We start from the raw sequence: 14,376 nt of genomic DNA, 5'->3' as shown, positions 1-14,376 counted from the left end.
GCAAAGCCACAGAATATAAAATATGTCCCCACCGCGCATCGACAAGACTCTGTCAAATTCACATAAAGATCACCAGATGTGCTGCGAGATGCAACAAGGGGGCAAGGGGGAGGTCTCACACACACTGCCCTCTGCAATGCTCTCCCCTCCCTCCTTTCACCCCACTCCCCTCCCCTCCCATAGACATGTGCGCACGCTGTGCCAGCAGACAGTTTCAGCTCTCAGCAACTGATGCACAGTCAGCTGCTGTTTCTCCCTTCCCCTCCTTTTGCTGCCCTAACTATTCTCCTTTCGTTTCTTCCCTACACTGCCTCCATTCATCCCCCTCTGTACTTTCCCCTTCTTTGCCTCTACTCTGTCATTCTGCCCTGCACTTTTTCCTCAGGCGGACATAAAGGCAGGTCCTGTTAGAGGGAGAGGGCTTGTGTAATTTGCACATGAGCACCGGAGCTATTGCTTCAGCTGGAAAGGCAACATAACAGAAGAGCCACAGACGCGTGCGGGACAAACTCTGAATTAAGGAGAGGAAGCGGGAATACCTCTGAGCTGGGAAGGGAGGAGAAGGAGGGAGACCCAGAAAGAGTTTGGAGTTAGGGTGCAGGACGCGGACCATGCCGGGCTCTGTGGTGATTCTGCTGTCCCTGTTGGTCCTGTCCACAGGAAGTGATGCCAGAAGAATCAGGAAAAGAGGGCTCAACCATAAGGTGGGACTGCTAACCTCACCTTTGACTTTTGTACACGTGCACGTTTGAGTGTGTGGCTTTCTCCTCCAGCTCTGTTTTATTTTCTGAACATCCTCCACAGTGGAAGTTGGTGAAAGCACCGTAAGGCTCTGCTACAGAGCTAGTTTCACACAGTGAGAGCGGTTTGGTGGTTGAGGTGAGCAACAGTTTCTGAGCAGACACGCTTTGATTCTGAGGCGTGACAAATCTACATTGACCGGAGAGTTTTTCAGTTTTGACGAGGAGCAGAAAGTGGAGGGTGCGACAGGTTGGAATAAGTCACTGATTTTCAAGTTTCCATATGAGTAATTGAAGGGCACACTGGATGTACAACTTTTGTCCCTGGGTGTGTGTGTGTGTGTGTGTGTGTGTGTGTGTGTGTGTGTGTGTGTGTGTGTGTGTGTGTGTCTGTGTGTGTGTATCTGTAGTGGATTATTAGGGCAGGAACTGAACTTGCAGACCGGGCCCCAGCTTGTTAACTCAGCTCAGTGTAGCTGATTGATCATCTCTAACAAGGGCTCACTGTAGCGTGCTGCCTTCTCTTTCTTTCTCCCTCTCTGCAACCTCTCGTGCTTCAATGTTCTCACTTTCTAAGTGGTTTCTGCCCTCATTGGCCCTTTTATCTCTCTCATTCTCTGCTTCTATCTATCCCCTTCTCTCATATGAACCAGTTACCCTTTCACCCTCTCTCTGCCTGACTCTCTTTCCCCTTGTCCATGTGCCTCTCACAGCACACCACCGCTCGTTTTCCCTCTTTTAAGTCTCTTTTCTCTCTTCTCCTCCTGCTTTCAGGATGGGCCAAAAGCACCGTCTTGCTGGACTCTGCTTCAAAGCTGCTGTAATTGGAACATGCTGAGGCGACGGTGCAGATGGAGTTTGTCTCTTTCCCTCTAAACCTTTTCATCTCTGCATCTCTGCATCTTTCATTTTTTTAACCACCTCCCACGCACACACATACAAACACCCTCAGTCTCATTCATAACACTGGACCTGTGCAGAAAGACAAATTATAGTCACTGAGTATTTCACGTCTTGAAAGGAAAATTGGTAAACATTTAAAACACACCCAAGGCCACCAGCATGCTCAGGACCTGGCTTTTCATTCATGTTCCCTCTCGTTCTCTGTATACGCTAGATTTCTCCAGATGCAATTATCTAAATATACACTGTAGTCAAATTAGTCAAAACTTCTAGACGAGGCCAAAAGCTGGTAAATTAATCAATGAAATAAAGAAAAATGGGGACTTTCCAAAATGCTTGATCCTTGCAGACCTACAGAAAGTACTGGGTTTTCAAAAAAAAAAAAAAAAAGCTTAATTGCAGTACAATTTTCATTATATGAAAGGGGTCAGGGACTGTTTCTATGCAATTTTCCTTCACTGTGTAGATTTGAAATGTAAGTGAGTTTTTACCTGCATTGTGAAATCTACACTTTACAGCTCCTATAAAATGTTTTATGTCTTTGCAGGCTTGACCTTAACTTCCTTTATCTGACCTGTATGTCAAGCTCTTACCAGAAAAATGTGTATCTGGGCTCTGGGTCTAATGGTCTATGGGTTCAGAGTCATGTCCACCCGCTTTTATCTAGACCTTTCCCAGCCTCAAGGGTCACAGGTCACCAGGAGCACTTTCCTAATTTCCTCATCGTGTTTGACAAGGAAACGGCTGCCCAATAATGCACGGCAGGTAATAAGGGCGCAGAGCTAGGAAATAGGAATTAGAGACAGGCTTACAATCAAGAGACACATGTTTGACGAGCAGATGAGAAGGAGAGAAGGAAAAGAGTAAAGAGGGCATGACAAAAGTGATACTAACAGAGGCCTTAAGTTTCATTTGTCTGGTTATTATTCATCACTTTTAAAATTATAGTGTGTGTCATGAAAAGGTTTCATCAGCCTTAGTCTGTGACTGAAAGAGAAGTCTGTAAAGTATAAATTTAAAGTAAAATTCTTTCACCCAGTATTAGAAATTAGTGTGAGACGAATGCCTCAAGCACCTCTGACTGAAACTTTATGCATTTCTGAGTTCCACCCTCTTAACAAATCATTGCTGCTGATCCACTAACTCCAGATTCAGACACACACACACACACACACACACACACGTACAGACCAGATGATTTTGTCTGATACAGCCATAACACAGTCTGGCTCAAACACCTGCCTGGGCATGTCAGTGAGCACGAACATTGTCTGTCATAAATCTTAAAAAAAAATAAAAATTTATTTGATGTGATGTGGATCATTCGGACAGCGCCTGGTATTAAGACGGGGTCCTGCAGATACTCAGAAACACGTGTACTTCCTGTTCTTGGACTGAAGCCACTATGTAACACCAAACAGATCTGATTCACACTGCTTTGTTCACTGATGGTACGACTGATACTTTGTAAAGATACATTTACACTATGTAATGACTGCTACTGCTGTCAAGAAAGAGTAAAACAAGCGGCCCCTGTCATGAATTGAACTGAAGGGGATTAAAAGTGGCTTTCTGAATGCAGTGGTTAAGAATCAGTTAATTAAATTAAAATAAATGACTGAATTGCACGCTTACTAACAGAGCCCTGTCTGACTGTGCTGCTTCATGACTACCAAGGAAAATTGTGGTCACGTTTACTCCTTTCAATGTTAAAGTTTATTTGTGGTGCCTTGTCAACAGAGCTGGGATGAATTATTTTCATCCCTGAGCTGCTCTGCATTTCACTACTGAACACAATCATCAGCAAATAGTTTGTGGTTCCTGAGAGCCGACAAATCCTTGGAATGCGTGACAAATGTAGTACAGCCAGCGGCAGCACCGGCTGAATAAATGCCCGTTCACACCAGCGTTTAAAACAAGTCATTCAAATTCATCCCAATATCACTGTGATCAATGTATTAATTGTTCACATCGAGTTCAACTTTGGTGAACTTCGACCAACTTCACTCCACTGACCAATAGCAAGATGTCTTGAAAGTGGTACTTTGTGAGCGGATGGAAAGTCGGAGAGTCCAAAATAGAAGAAAGTATCGTAGCTTTGTGGCTAATGCACAATTCTCTTTTATTTAGCCTTCTCTGTCGGTTGAACTGCTCCACAAAACAGACTTGTAGACATGTAGACATTTAAGAAACAGGTACAAATAGTCTTTTAAATAAACTTTCTGAACTTATTATCCCATTAATGATCAAGCTAAGCTTGCAAGCTTGTGAGCTGGGCAGCCTTTTCCCTCGTCCGTTCTTCTTTTTATCGAATGAAATGGTGCACACTGGTGAAGAAAATGCATGGGGGGAGTAAACAGCAGGGAGGAAATAGCTCCACAAGCTATTTTGACTGACCTGGTCGGCTAGCAGGTTAGTGTAATGTGATATCTACATTTTGGGATAGTTTGTGTAGCTTTTGATGTAGAAACATTTTAATGTATGGATTTTGGGTGTAAGGAGTTGTGCAAGATGGGAGTTAGTCGTCCAACTTAGTAGTAGTTTCATGAGCTGGTCTGTGTGGCTCTAAGCAGGAGTAATCCCAGTCAGATGATGTAAAGCTGCCGATCAGAAGCTCATTACTGGAGCAGATTACGCTATGATGCATGTAGTGTAGACACACAGGCACAAAGCAAACAGGCAAACTCGTTTCCACATCAGCTGCTGCTTCAGTATTTACCTGAAGACATTCCTTTTATTTGGCAGCAGGGAGATTTTCCACATTGTCTAATGACTAAAAACAGAGAGCAAATGCATAGCAAATATGAGTCTGTGAGACCACATGTCTGTGTCCATAACTCTGCATACCACAGTACAGACACAGCTGTCCTTACATATGAAATATTGTTCCACTGTTTTCATTTCTAATGTACAACCTAAAAACTGGTCAGGGAGTGATATAGTAGATGAGTTTGTGGGGGCCTCATGGCCTTTCCTGCTACCTCAGACTGGCAGGTGACAGACGCTGCTAGAAACTATACTACAAACAGACAATATTTCCCAACACTAATTAGCTGCATTCACAGTAGGTTTACCTCTGCCCTGTCGTGGAAACCACACCGTACAGTGGTTCAGTCTGTTTGTCTGCATGTCAAGGTTAGACATCAGCTCTGCCAGTGTACGCTGACAGTTAAAAGACGGCTTTTCCCAGCTGTGAATCTCCCTGTTTGTCTGTCAGCAGGCCTTCCCATCACTCACTGAAACTCTCATCTCTGACTGAGTTACAGGATGTTTACCGTCTGTTTTGCGGCTTAGCCCGCCGTGTCTCCATCTATCTGCACGTCTGTCAGTCTTTTTGTCACACTGATTGCTTGTACCAGGAAATGAGTCCTGACAGCCCAAAAGCTAACCAGATGTTTGCTGAGGGCTACTTCATTTAGTAGACATGGGCGATCTGGCGAATTTGAGTTGGCACTTATATGAGAGAACACAGGCCTGTTAATGCATATGTGTGCACAACCTTGACCCTGCAGTGCTGTATGTGCGTATCTGGCACTGGCTGTGTTTCCGGGTATGTGTGTGTGTCTGTGAGCGTGCACAAAGGAAGCAGAAAATCTCAGTATCTGTCTGTGATCTCTGCGTGGGACCACGGACGGACAGATCTCAGTACAGTTTTGGAGACAGACAAGGTCTCCAGTGGCCTCTCCCCACAAACTCCCTGTAAACCACAGAGCAAGAGCACCCAAAAGAGAGACAGTGAAAGACAGACTGGAGGGGGAAAAGAGCAGATCAGCCCTCACAGACACCATCATGCCACTGCTTTTCAACACCAAAGAGAGAGGAAGAAAAGGGGAGGAAAAAATCAAGGAAGGGAAGAGAGATAGCGAGAGGGAGAAAATATGCCCCGCAGATAAGCATGAAGATCACACACAGGCCCACTGGCAGCATCTACAGGAGAGCAGCGCCTCAGACACAAGTGTAAATAAACAGCCAGGAACATCAGAGAGATGTGTGTAGGATAGTATGATAGAGCTCAGGATGTGGAGCATGGCGGCCCTTCTGGTGTACAAAGACATGAAGGCAGCAGAGAAGACACCCTGGAGCCCTCACAGTGCAGTGGTTACCGTAAGAGCTGAATGACAGGCAGGTTGGCAAAACTACAGTAAGTATGTTAGAAGTACTATATTTAATGTTGGCAGTTCTAAGGCTTAAGGATCAGTACAGTAAACACATATTAAAGAATGAACGGCTTTTGCAGTGTACAGTATTCATGTGTAAAAGCAAACACATGCTGTCACGTAAACAGGCAGGGTATACTTGCCTTTTTGTAGGAGACGTTTGCAGGGGGCTTTAGATGCTGATCGGATATGAGACAAGGGCAGTAGTCATTATGTCATTATCCAATCACAGCAGACTTTGTACTCCTCATTCACAGACCTAACTGTATGAGGAGACATTGTGAACCACTGTGATTCCACTTACCTCTTGAGCGCCATGACTGAAGAGTATGAAAGACCTGGTCTGCAGTGTGTGGGAGCATGTACAAGCAGAGGTAGCTCTGAAAGTCAAGTGATTACTGCACATGTGAAAAGGTCATATGAAACTTCTTGTGGCTCCAGAGGGAGCTGAGGAGGTCTGATAACTTGCCTGAAGAGGTGTCACTTACTTGGTTGGTGCAGAAGACTACAAGTCTGAAAATAAATCAAATCTGGAGGAGTGGAGTTCAAAAGAAGTTATCTTATCACAGCTCTGTAACCCACTCCACATCTCTGCTTGAGGTTAACTGTCCATCATGAATCTGACATTGTCCTAGGCGTAGGCGTGCAATGCTAAATTGGTTGAGTCCTCTTTAAAGAAAAAGCAACCTAACTGATTTTTTTGGCCACTGGTGGGCAGCACCAAAAGCTAATAAACACAACACTGACATATTATATTACTAATCATATTAGCAAACTGTGGATTATTTAATGTAGACTGCAGCAGATCACCACTCAATGCCATAGATGCTGCACACACACACTAACCAAATATTCATTTTCACGTTATTTCCGCACCGACTGTTGCTTGATGTTTTCACCTGGAGCCTCTGATATTCCACACATTCCTTTTATTTGGCAGCTGGGAGATTTTACGTTATATCATCTCAAACAATAGAGAGGAAATTCATAGCAAATCAAGCCTGCGTATACGGAGCCACAGGCATGTTTGTCCCACTCTGCAAACAAAGTACAGACGGAGCAGTCTTGAAAGTTGAAAATGATCTGTTGTTTTGTCAACCAGACGTGGAGCGGTATTAGCATTCATCTGGAGTTGTGTTTCTTCACCTGATCATTGGAAGTCCAATATTCACTCTGGTTTTAGCTCTGTTTTTTGTCTCCACCAACTCCACTATGTTCAGCAGCTAGTTATAAGTGTCGCAGTTTGTTTATCACTCCCTTTGTGGTGAAAACGGCCTTTCACATTACACATAGTTGACTATATTTAAATCAACAAACAAAGCTGTAAATCTGGCGCCTCTCAGTCAGTACCCAAAAAGTAGTGAAATTTGATACCCAGCCTACAAGTGATGTCCATTGAAGGAAATAATAATAATATTAATAATAGTAATAATTCCACAGGATGCCCCCCCCCCCCCCCCCCCCCCCATGTTCTTCAGTGTTTGCTGTAAAAGTCTCATTAGAGCAGCCACTTAACAGCACAGTATCCTTTGTTCTTTGCGGAGCAGTGAGAAGAAAGGAGTGGAATAAACTGGAAACTTTCACAATAGCTTTTCATACAAAAGTGCATGTGTTTTATGAGAAAATTAGAGTTAATGTGTAGTCACAGGGTGTATTCATTTTGGGATTTTGCTGTAATATTTCCCATGTATAGACAACCCAGAACAATGAATGGCTTATGGTACCGTGACACAGAACGTGATATTAGATACCAGCAGCGTGAAAGAGTGTAAAGCCACATATTCTGTCCGAGGCATGTCCAAACCAGTTGGTAGGAATCAGTGAAGAGAGGCTGCATGGTGAAACCTATAAAAACACAGAGACCATGGCAGTGATGCAGATCCCATTATGTTAGCCTCATGCAACATTGCTGTGTGTGTACTCATGCATTTGTGCATGTAGGCCTACACTTCATGTTGACGAAGCTGTCAAAGCATGTGAAGTGTGTCTTTGCTTGGCTCAGGGTCCTGTGGCCTACTTTCTCACCAGAGAAGTGTTTGTTCACACACTGAATCACCTTCCCAATCCAGACCAAGACGTTAGCAGGCAGGCATGCATACTAAAGCCAAACCCTCAGTGTCTTTGTACCAGTGATCACTCTGGCCCGTTGCTGCCCTCTGATGGTTAAAAAGTGCAACCTATGTGCAGTTGGACCCAAATGCGAAGTATAATTTCTCATCAAATGGTATTCACAAGAATCATTCAGTTTAACAGAACATTAACATCTTATTTTATTTCCTTGCAAGTGACCCATATTGGTGATTTCTGATATTGATTGTTACGATTTTTAGATATTTAGCCATGCTGGTGCCATAATTGTCTCTTATTCAATGAAATATCTCAACATCTACTAGATGGATTAGCACAAAATGTTGTACAGATATTCATGGTTCCCAGAGCATGTATACCAATGCTCCACCATGAGGTCTTCAGGAAATAATTTAGTTTATGTCCAAATACCTGCAAAACTAATGACACATTTTCCAAATACACTGCCAGTGGCAGATGATGATTTAAATTCCAAACCTGAAAACTCCCTGTAGTAATCCACTGGACATGGCAGGAAAGATATTATGATTTCCCAGAAGAATACAGACAGAGCTGAGCTCTAACAGGGTGTGACCACAGGGTTGTACAAGAAAATGCAATACGTAGTCTCTTTATGCTACACGCAAAAATAAAAAACTATAATCTATAATGTGTGGTGGAGTGTAGAGCATGAGCTGTGGAACCTCACAGCTGAGGAAAAACGCTGTCTGCAGAAATTCAAGCCCTGACTGTCTCTATGGTATTTGCATGAAGCCATGCGTGACCTCGTCTTGGCCTGATCTTATTGCATAATCATCCCCTGAGTATTTACAGCTCCTTCCCCTGCTGTTTATTCATTTTCTGCATAATTAAGATCATCCTTTTCACTATGGCTGGAGCCTGCAGCTGCTTTTTAGAGACCCAGAAACCCTGGTGATATTATTTAGAATCTGAATTTCTAAGGATATGGACCAAGTCCTCATGTAGGGGGAAGCAGATCACATCAACATTCTCATTAAGTTATTGCACATTTGTCTCGCTTTTTGTCCCTCAGGACTATGAGTACCCCAACCACCCACAGTCCACGCAGCACCAGAAGAATGACCGGTGTCCACCGCCACCCCAGATGCTGCCAGAAAGAGCCTGTGAGGTGCCAGGCTGCCGCTCAGACTCAGAGTGTGAGCGCCACAAACGCTGCTGCTACAACGGCTGCATCTACGCCTGCCTGGAGTCAGTCCAGCCGCCTCCAGGTCAGCACCTCCGACAGACAGACGGTTATAGACGGCGTCCTCTAAGCAGTATGCTTATAAACAATACCTGGCCACGCTGACTACCCACTGCAACCCCTCCTCAGCAGCAGATATTACAAAATTGACTAAGATAACAATCAGTTAGGAGGTGGTAGGAGATGAACCACTGTGCAGCACTTATTTCCTACTAGATCACAATTCCTTGCCTTACTTGTTTAACTTACTGTTCAACTCAAAGTGTGAGATCACTTTCAACAATTGTCGTTTTTTTTTTTTTTTAATGAACTGATTTCGTTCATTCAAACGATTTTGATCTTTTACGATCACAGAATCTCGGCTGACACTGAATGATCATGTTCAAAGCCTGCCCACCTGGTTATTGGTTTGTAAAGCAGCCCAGCCTAACAGGCAGGGGTGGTGTGCTTGGCCTTTTCTGTGAGGGAAACTACAAATACTCCAGTGTTGATCTCAGCCTATTCAGCACATTTAAAGCCCTTTGTTCCCTGATAAAAAGAAAATTGCTGCATCTGTGGCTGATGACATAATGACCATCTAGACATGTTCCCACTCTCATCAGTGCATTTGCTGAAATGCTGACTTTAACTCTGCCAAGATATGATAAGCTGTTGATCCTTGGGACTTTAATATGCATGTCTGCTGCCCTAATGACCCCCCAGGCCTGGAGTTTTAGAGCCTTTAAACCTTTGAGACACATTTAACTTATTGTGTGTCCTGTGTGGATTGACTCATTCAGAAGGTCTTGATCTAGTCTTATCCCGTGCTTTAGAGTTTCCTAATGTCAGATGTGTAGATGTCTATATCTCCGACCACCAGTTTAATATGCTGTTGCTTTGTGTTACCTGTAGCTCTGTCCCCAAAACTAGACCTACGTTTTTAAGTCATCCTTTGCTGCCTTCATCGTCCTCACTAATTTCTCTGGCCCGCCCCTTTCTTCAAGAGAGCTGTTGAATCTTTTTAATAATTCATGTGCCTCAATCTTACATGAAATCCCTCCCTTCAAAACAACAAATGTAACCCTAGAAAGTGTTTGAAAGCTGAAGCAATGCTGCCAGGTGGCCCAGTCACCACAGCTACTAGTTCACCTGGAACTTCTCAGGCCTCTACTTGATTTGCTACTTTAATTCAGGCGCCACACATTTTGTTTACCATTGTCATCGATCCACCGTGTGTCTATCATTTGCAACCCAGTTTAGATGAAACCACAACGAAAGCCTCAATGGCTGCATTCCCATGGAAACCACTTCTCCTCCATCGTAATGGGAAATGTGATGCTCTGAATATGATTAATTTAAGTAATGACTGTAAGTAATGAGAAACATTCATTCTGAAGGACTATGAGTTAACATTTGAGCCCGGCCCACCGGAGGCCTGTCCGCCCTGCCAAGCCCAGAGACCATATGTTGAAGAGGAGCAGCAGCAGGCCGACAGGAGAGACTGTGACAGCAGAGGAGGTCTGTGTGTTTACCGGAGACCACAGCTCACAATCGGCTGTATCAGCACCACCGCTGGCTCGCTGTTCTTACAAACCAACCGCAAGAATACCAGACACAACCAGAGCCACACGTACGACCGCCTCCATGCCTGATACACGTTTCCCATTACAGCTCCTGAGGAGAGGTGACCCGTGTGAGCGCGGTTTCCATGGGAATGCAGCCCAAGTTATATAACAGATCTTCTATTGGCCTCTGTCCCCTCCTGGTCCCTGAGATCCTCAGGTCCAGGTTAACACATTCAGGTGACAGAGCCTTTGCAGTCAAGACTCCCAGACTTTGGAATGACCCTTCTGAGGACATCAGGGCCACAAAATCTCTCTTAAAAACCCACCTTTTTACTATTTGTTTTTTGACATTTTAGTTCATTTTACTCTCTTTCTGTTTTATAATAGTTCTTGTCACTTTTGTTTTATTCTCTTTCTCTTTTTGAGCTTTTGTTTTTATTGTAAAGCAGTTTGTAGCTGTGTTTTAAAAGGTGCTATATAATATCTTTATGTGTGTGTGTGTGTGTGTGTGTGTGTGTGTGTGTGTGTGTGTATGTTCTGAACAGTGTTGGACTGGCTAGTGCAGCCCAAGCCTCGGTGGTTGGGGGGTAACGGCTGGCTGTTAGACGGCCCTGAGGAGGTTCTGCAGGGTGAGTACACACCTGACCAGTGGCTGAGGTCAGAGAAAACACTTGTAACTACCATCTACCCTTTGGCCAGTGAGACTGAAGAAAACAGGTTTCATTCAGCACATTTTGGTTTGATTTAACCCTCCCACTCTGTACTGGTGATGTGCAGTGAAGCTTCATGCTGTAAAAGTCACATTTTGCTGTGCATCCTTTAGAATCAAAACAGGAACTGCTCACTTTTGTGTGTGAACATCCATCAGTTGCTCCACTGTAAATAGTCTCAGTAGATTCACATAAAATGCACCAAGAAGATACACAATAATAACCAAAAAATGGCCCTGGTGTATTTCATGTTGCATGTTTTCTGCTCCAGCTGAGGCCTGCAGCACAACTGAGGATGGAGACGAGCCTCTTCACTGTCCAACAGGCTACGAGTGCCATATCATCAACCCAGGAAACCCTGCTGCTGGCATCCCTAACCGGGGACAGTGCATCAAGCAGCGTGGCAACTCCGGTATGGCTCGAGTAAAATACCTGAATTATTAGCCATGTGATTGTGATTCGGCTTTGAATCCAGGCCTTTAACACACATTGTTTCCCATTTTATGTTAATTTTACAACTTGTCCTCTGTTTGTTTGATCTAATGGAACTTCTGCCCAAATTTTGTGCTCCTATAAAGCACCAGGGTGAGCAAGATGCCAGGCTTTGTCAGCAGCTGTCTTTGAGTCTGGCTCTTGGCAGATTTCAAGCGATTAGGTGCCAAGTTTCTCCTATTAAATAGATCTATATACAATGTACAAATTGGAGTGACCTGACACTGCCCCAGCTTATGATCTGAGGCTGAATCTGTTGGCAGGAATATTAAATTAATGATTTAATCAAAAGAACATGAAGCTTTTCATTAGATCATAAGTCAGTTTTTTATTTGCTTTTTCCATTTTGGCCATGTTTTTTACAGATGGACGTGGTCTGAGGCACAAATACTTCAAAGACTACAAGGACTACTTAGGTAAGTGAGGTAATGTGGACAACTTGAAAACCTGCACTATTAGAGAATCAGAATTATTAGCAGTCCACCTGACACGACGACGGCTTTTTCACTGACAGGTACCAGTTCTAACAATGCAGTAGGCTACGAAAAACATCATCACAAGCACCTGGGATGAAGTACGTTCTCAGCCACTTTGGACCATCACATTAAAAACCGCTGCACCTTTATGTCCCTTTTGACAAAGCCCCGTGTTTTCTGTTGTGTCTCTTCCCAGATCAACCTGACCTCAGCCTCAGCTACGACCATAACACAACCTCAGACATCAGCCCAGTCCTGTTCGATCTGCTCTCATCACACCCGAACCAGGATCAGACCTGACCTTTCTACCAGACCTACAGCTGCTACCTCCTCTTTGCAAAGCCCCCTCTTGCAACCTCACTCATAAGGTCCTTTGGGAGACAAGTCTGACGTACCTGCAGTACACAGCCAAAGAATTAAGTGTGGGGTTTTTTTTGTCTCTCTGTCTGGTGTCTGTGAAAGGATGGAGCAGAGGGTGTTGATGGTGAAGCAGAGGTGAGGAGAGCAGGGTGTACACCAAAGCTGTTTATCTAGTGACATCTTTTTCTTTCTTTACAACTCTCTCACGCTCCCTTTAACTCATTCTCACACAAAAACACACTCTCCTTAGCTTAAGGCTGGTCAACAGAGAAAATCAAGACCATGTGGCCCTGTTACTCATTCTGTCTGTGCTCAAATTTCCTGAACTGAAATCTGGAAAGTTTTATGGACAAACAGGAAAATATCCAGCTGTAGTGGTTGTATCTTTAAATCAAATCCAATTGTGCTTTAATATTGTAACTAATAACTTTAAAGAATAAATGCCATATGGGTGTGTGGATTGTGTCAGTTTCAAAGGATCTGGAACAGCTGTAGATGAGTTCCAGCTGACAGATGCCGACTGTGATTTCATTGCTATGAAAAACAAAAGTAAAACACGATAAAAGAGTTAACTCTTAAGGTAAAGTGTTTAAAGATGAAAAGACTGATTTGGTGTGAATCATCCCTTTAAAAATAAACTCTTTATGTACAGTAATATATCTGTAATTAATTTCCCAAAAGAATTTACTGAAGAGACATTTTTGAATGAAACAATTTACACAACAAATATCTACCTGTGCAGTGTATGATTATTCAGTCATTTCATAATCTTGAACACTGCATAATGTCTAAATAATCCAGTGTTTCTATTAAACCTCACACTATCAACCCCTGGTACAGCACAGACATGATGATAAAAAGGGCTTTTGCACAGAGAAGATATTTAAAACTGCTGAAAAGATCTGTGTTATTCTTAAACTGACCTTGCTTCAGTCATCTGTTCGACCCAAGTTGTCTCCGTTATCAGTTCAAATGGTGCTCAGTTTCATTGCTGCCTATAATAACAGACAAATAAGCTGGTCACATAATAAGCTGAAGGTGTAAAACAAAAGCTGGGACCATTAGTGCAGAACTAAAGTGATGTCTGAATGTTGCTTTCTGACTGGTGCTGTAATGTTGCCTTGTTTATTCTAAATAAACCACATTGTATAACTGTCTGAGTTTCTCTGTTTCATGCAAGTAATCCGGACCGAGTCGATATTATACAACTGATGATGAAATAACATGAAGATGATAATGCCATGTCAATGTCAGTGTAGATTTAGGTAAAGCAAAAAAGAAGTGAAATGTGCATCCCAGCATCAGGCATATCAGGCATGCACACCTTGGAATGAAAGGAATGACACTGAATCCATTGCAGCTGTTCGGCTGAGTGCTTATCTCATCCTCAGCTTTACAGCCACAAACAGGCAGCGTGGATGAACATACAACTGTCTTTAACCTAAATGTTTCCATTTACCATATTCCATCAGATACTGTATGCAGGCAACACAGAAAATGTGACAAACACCTTCAGCCCCATTTCCTTCATTTTCTGTCTCTATCTGCCTGAAGGCAAAACAAATAGCATCTTATGGCAACAATCATGAGCAGTGGCAATTAAAATCTGCATTAACTTTTCCCAATAATGCTCTGAGTCTCTTTGAGAAAGCAGACTTGCATTCCTGATGAGCCTACAGTTCAACTTTGTACAGCCAGCCAA

General features: G+C 43.4%; 1 protein-coding gene across 2 annotated transcripts; it reads left to right on the top strand.

Annotated features, from left to right (window-relative positions):
* Nucleotides 1–225: 225 nt before the first annotated feature.
* Nucleotides 226–13,831, top strand: wfdc1 (WAP four-disulfide core domain 1). Of its 2 annotated transcripts, none has more exons than XR_006006906.1 (7): nt 226–704; nt 8,922–9,117; nt 11,182–11,265; nt 11,618–11,758; nt 12,204–12,263; nt 12,353–12,412; nt 12,511–13,831. XR_006006906.1 is itself a non-coding variant. In XM_041939476.1 (7 exons), the coding sequence occupies exons 1-6, from the start codon at nt 612–614 to the stop codon at nt 12,409–12,411; spliced, it is 624 nt and encodes a 207-aa protein (XP_041795410.1). In that variant the 5' UTR covers nt 226–611; the 3' UTR covers nt 12,412; nt 12,511–13,831. The 2 variants fall into 2 exon arrangements, 1 of the variants encoding a protein (XP_041795410.1); XM_041939476.1 differs by having other exon boundaries at nt 12,204–12,254.
* Nucleotides 13,832–14,376: the final 545 nt, after the last annotated feature.

The sequence above is a fragment of the Chelmon rostratus genome, chromosome 6, assembly GCF_017976325.1.
Source record: "Chelmon rostratus isolate fCheRos1 chromosome 6, fCheRos1.pri, whole genome shotgun sequence".
Lineage (NCBI taxonomy): Eukaryota > Metazoa > Chordata > Actinopteri > Chaetodontiformes > Chaetodontidae > Chelmon > Chelmon rostratus.
Note: the sequence above shows the minus strand (reverse complement) of the source record. Positions and strands in the feature narration are given on the sequence as shown.